This window comes from Dendrobium catenatum, unplaced genomic scaffold (assembly GCF_001605985.2).
Source record: "Dendrobium catenatum unplaced genomic scaffold, ASM160598v2 original_scaffold_179071, whole genome shotgun sequence".
Classification (NCBI taxonomy): Eukaryota; Viridiplantae; Streptophyta; class Magnoliopsida; order Asparagales; family Orchidaceae; genus Dendrobium; species Dendrobium catenatum.
In genome coordinates, this window is record NW_021497491.1 from 1 (window position 1) to 1,304 (window position 1,304).

At 40.6% G+C, this 1,304-nt stretch overlaps 1 protein-coding gene across 1 annotated transcript; it reads left to right on the top strand.

Annotated features, from left to right (window-relative positions):
- The first annotated feature begins 21 nt into the window (after window positions 1-21).
- LOC110094564 (RINT1-like protein MAG2) lies at window positions 22-660 on the top strand. The gene is made up of 2 exons (XM_020819828.2): window positions 22-383; window positions 461-660. Exons 1-2 carry the CDS (start codon window positions 80-82, stop codon window positions 643-645), a joined length of 489 nt encoding a protein of 162 aa, XP_020675487.2. The 5' UTR covers window positions 22-79; the 3' UTR covers window positions 646-660.
- The last annotated feature ends 644 nt before the right edge of the window (window positions 661-1,304 follow it).

The following is a 1,304-nucleotide window of genomic DNA, read 5'->3' on the forward strand; positions in this document are numbered from 1 at the left end:
CTCCCAAGTCCCAAGTCCCAAGTCCCAAGTCATACGCGAGTCCGCCGATGGATCTAATTGATCAGCAAAAATCGATGAAATGAGGGATATGGAACAAGAGGGGGTTGGGCGGCTGCCCCGCCCATCGGATCTTTCGCCGCCGCTCATTCATTTCCTCAATGATCAGTTTCGGACGCGGGATGATCTCTCAAGATTCCCGAATGTCGAGTTGGAGCTCCGAAGACGGTGCTCCCATCTCGAGACCGCCCTCTCCGATCTAACTTGCCGGCTTTCTGAAAGCTTTGCAGTCTACGCAGCTCATTCCAATGATGTAGGTGCCCTTGTTGGAGGAGCGAGAGAGGTTCTGTTCGATCTACGGTCGTGCGAAGGGGTTTCACCTCAAGGTTCTTTGTTTGTACGTTGAGAGATCGTGTTCTTGATTTCTCATTTTGATGAATTTTGGGGGTTTCTCATTCTGTAGATGGAGAAGAAGGCGAAGAGACAGAGAGGAGCCAGCATATACTGGGGAAGGAACTGCCAGCGCTCGCTAGAGGGGTGGCAAGAGTGGAGACTGTCCGGGCTTATGCAGGTGAATTGCCTCGATTGAATAGTCACTTTTGTGTTTTTTGCAATGCTTGGAAACTGCGAGTAGACGGGACATTTTGAAAACATCTGATTTTTGAATTGATTGGAAATTCGATAGCTTTTTTTATTTTGGCTCTTGAATATCCATTTATTTTCATTATTTATTTTCCGTAAATCCATAATTATCTTCGAAGTGTGCAGGATTAATAATCATAGTGGTAAAGAAAGCCTTTAACCTTTCAGATTTCATATTTTGCCTGTTTGGTTTGTGACTCTGTTGAAGTTAGTCATTCGTAGTTTATGTTCCGTTTGGCATAAATTTATGCTGCATGTTTCCATTTACTTGAACAATAGAAAGAGTTTTAGGATGTTTTAAAAAAATAATTGTAAAAAAGTTAAGTTGTATGACATAGAATCGTATGTCTTAGAACGGTAGCTTAGGTAGCCCAGAAAATCCTTTTTTTAGCTTTAGCTTTCTTATCTAATTAGTTATTTAATTCTTTTAACATTTTCACAGAAAAATCTAAAATCTAGACATTCGGAATATGGAGATTTCTTTGGCTAGCAGAAATTATAGAGCTAAGAAACTACTTGCATTTCCTATCGAACTCTTATGGGTTATATGCAAATGCAACTAATGTGTAAAGGTGTAGGAAGTGATTTATATAACAAATATGAATGAGCTTTTTATAAGTTAGCCTATGCTTATGTGACGCCCCAGGCATCCATAGTGAAAGGAT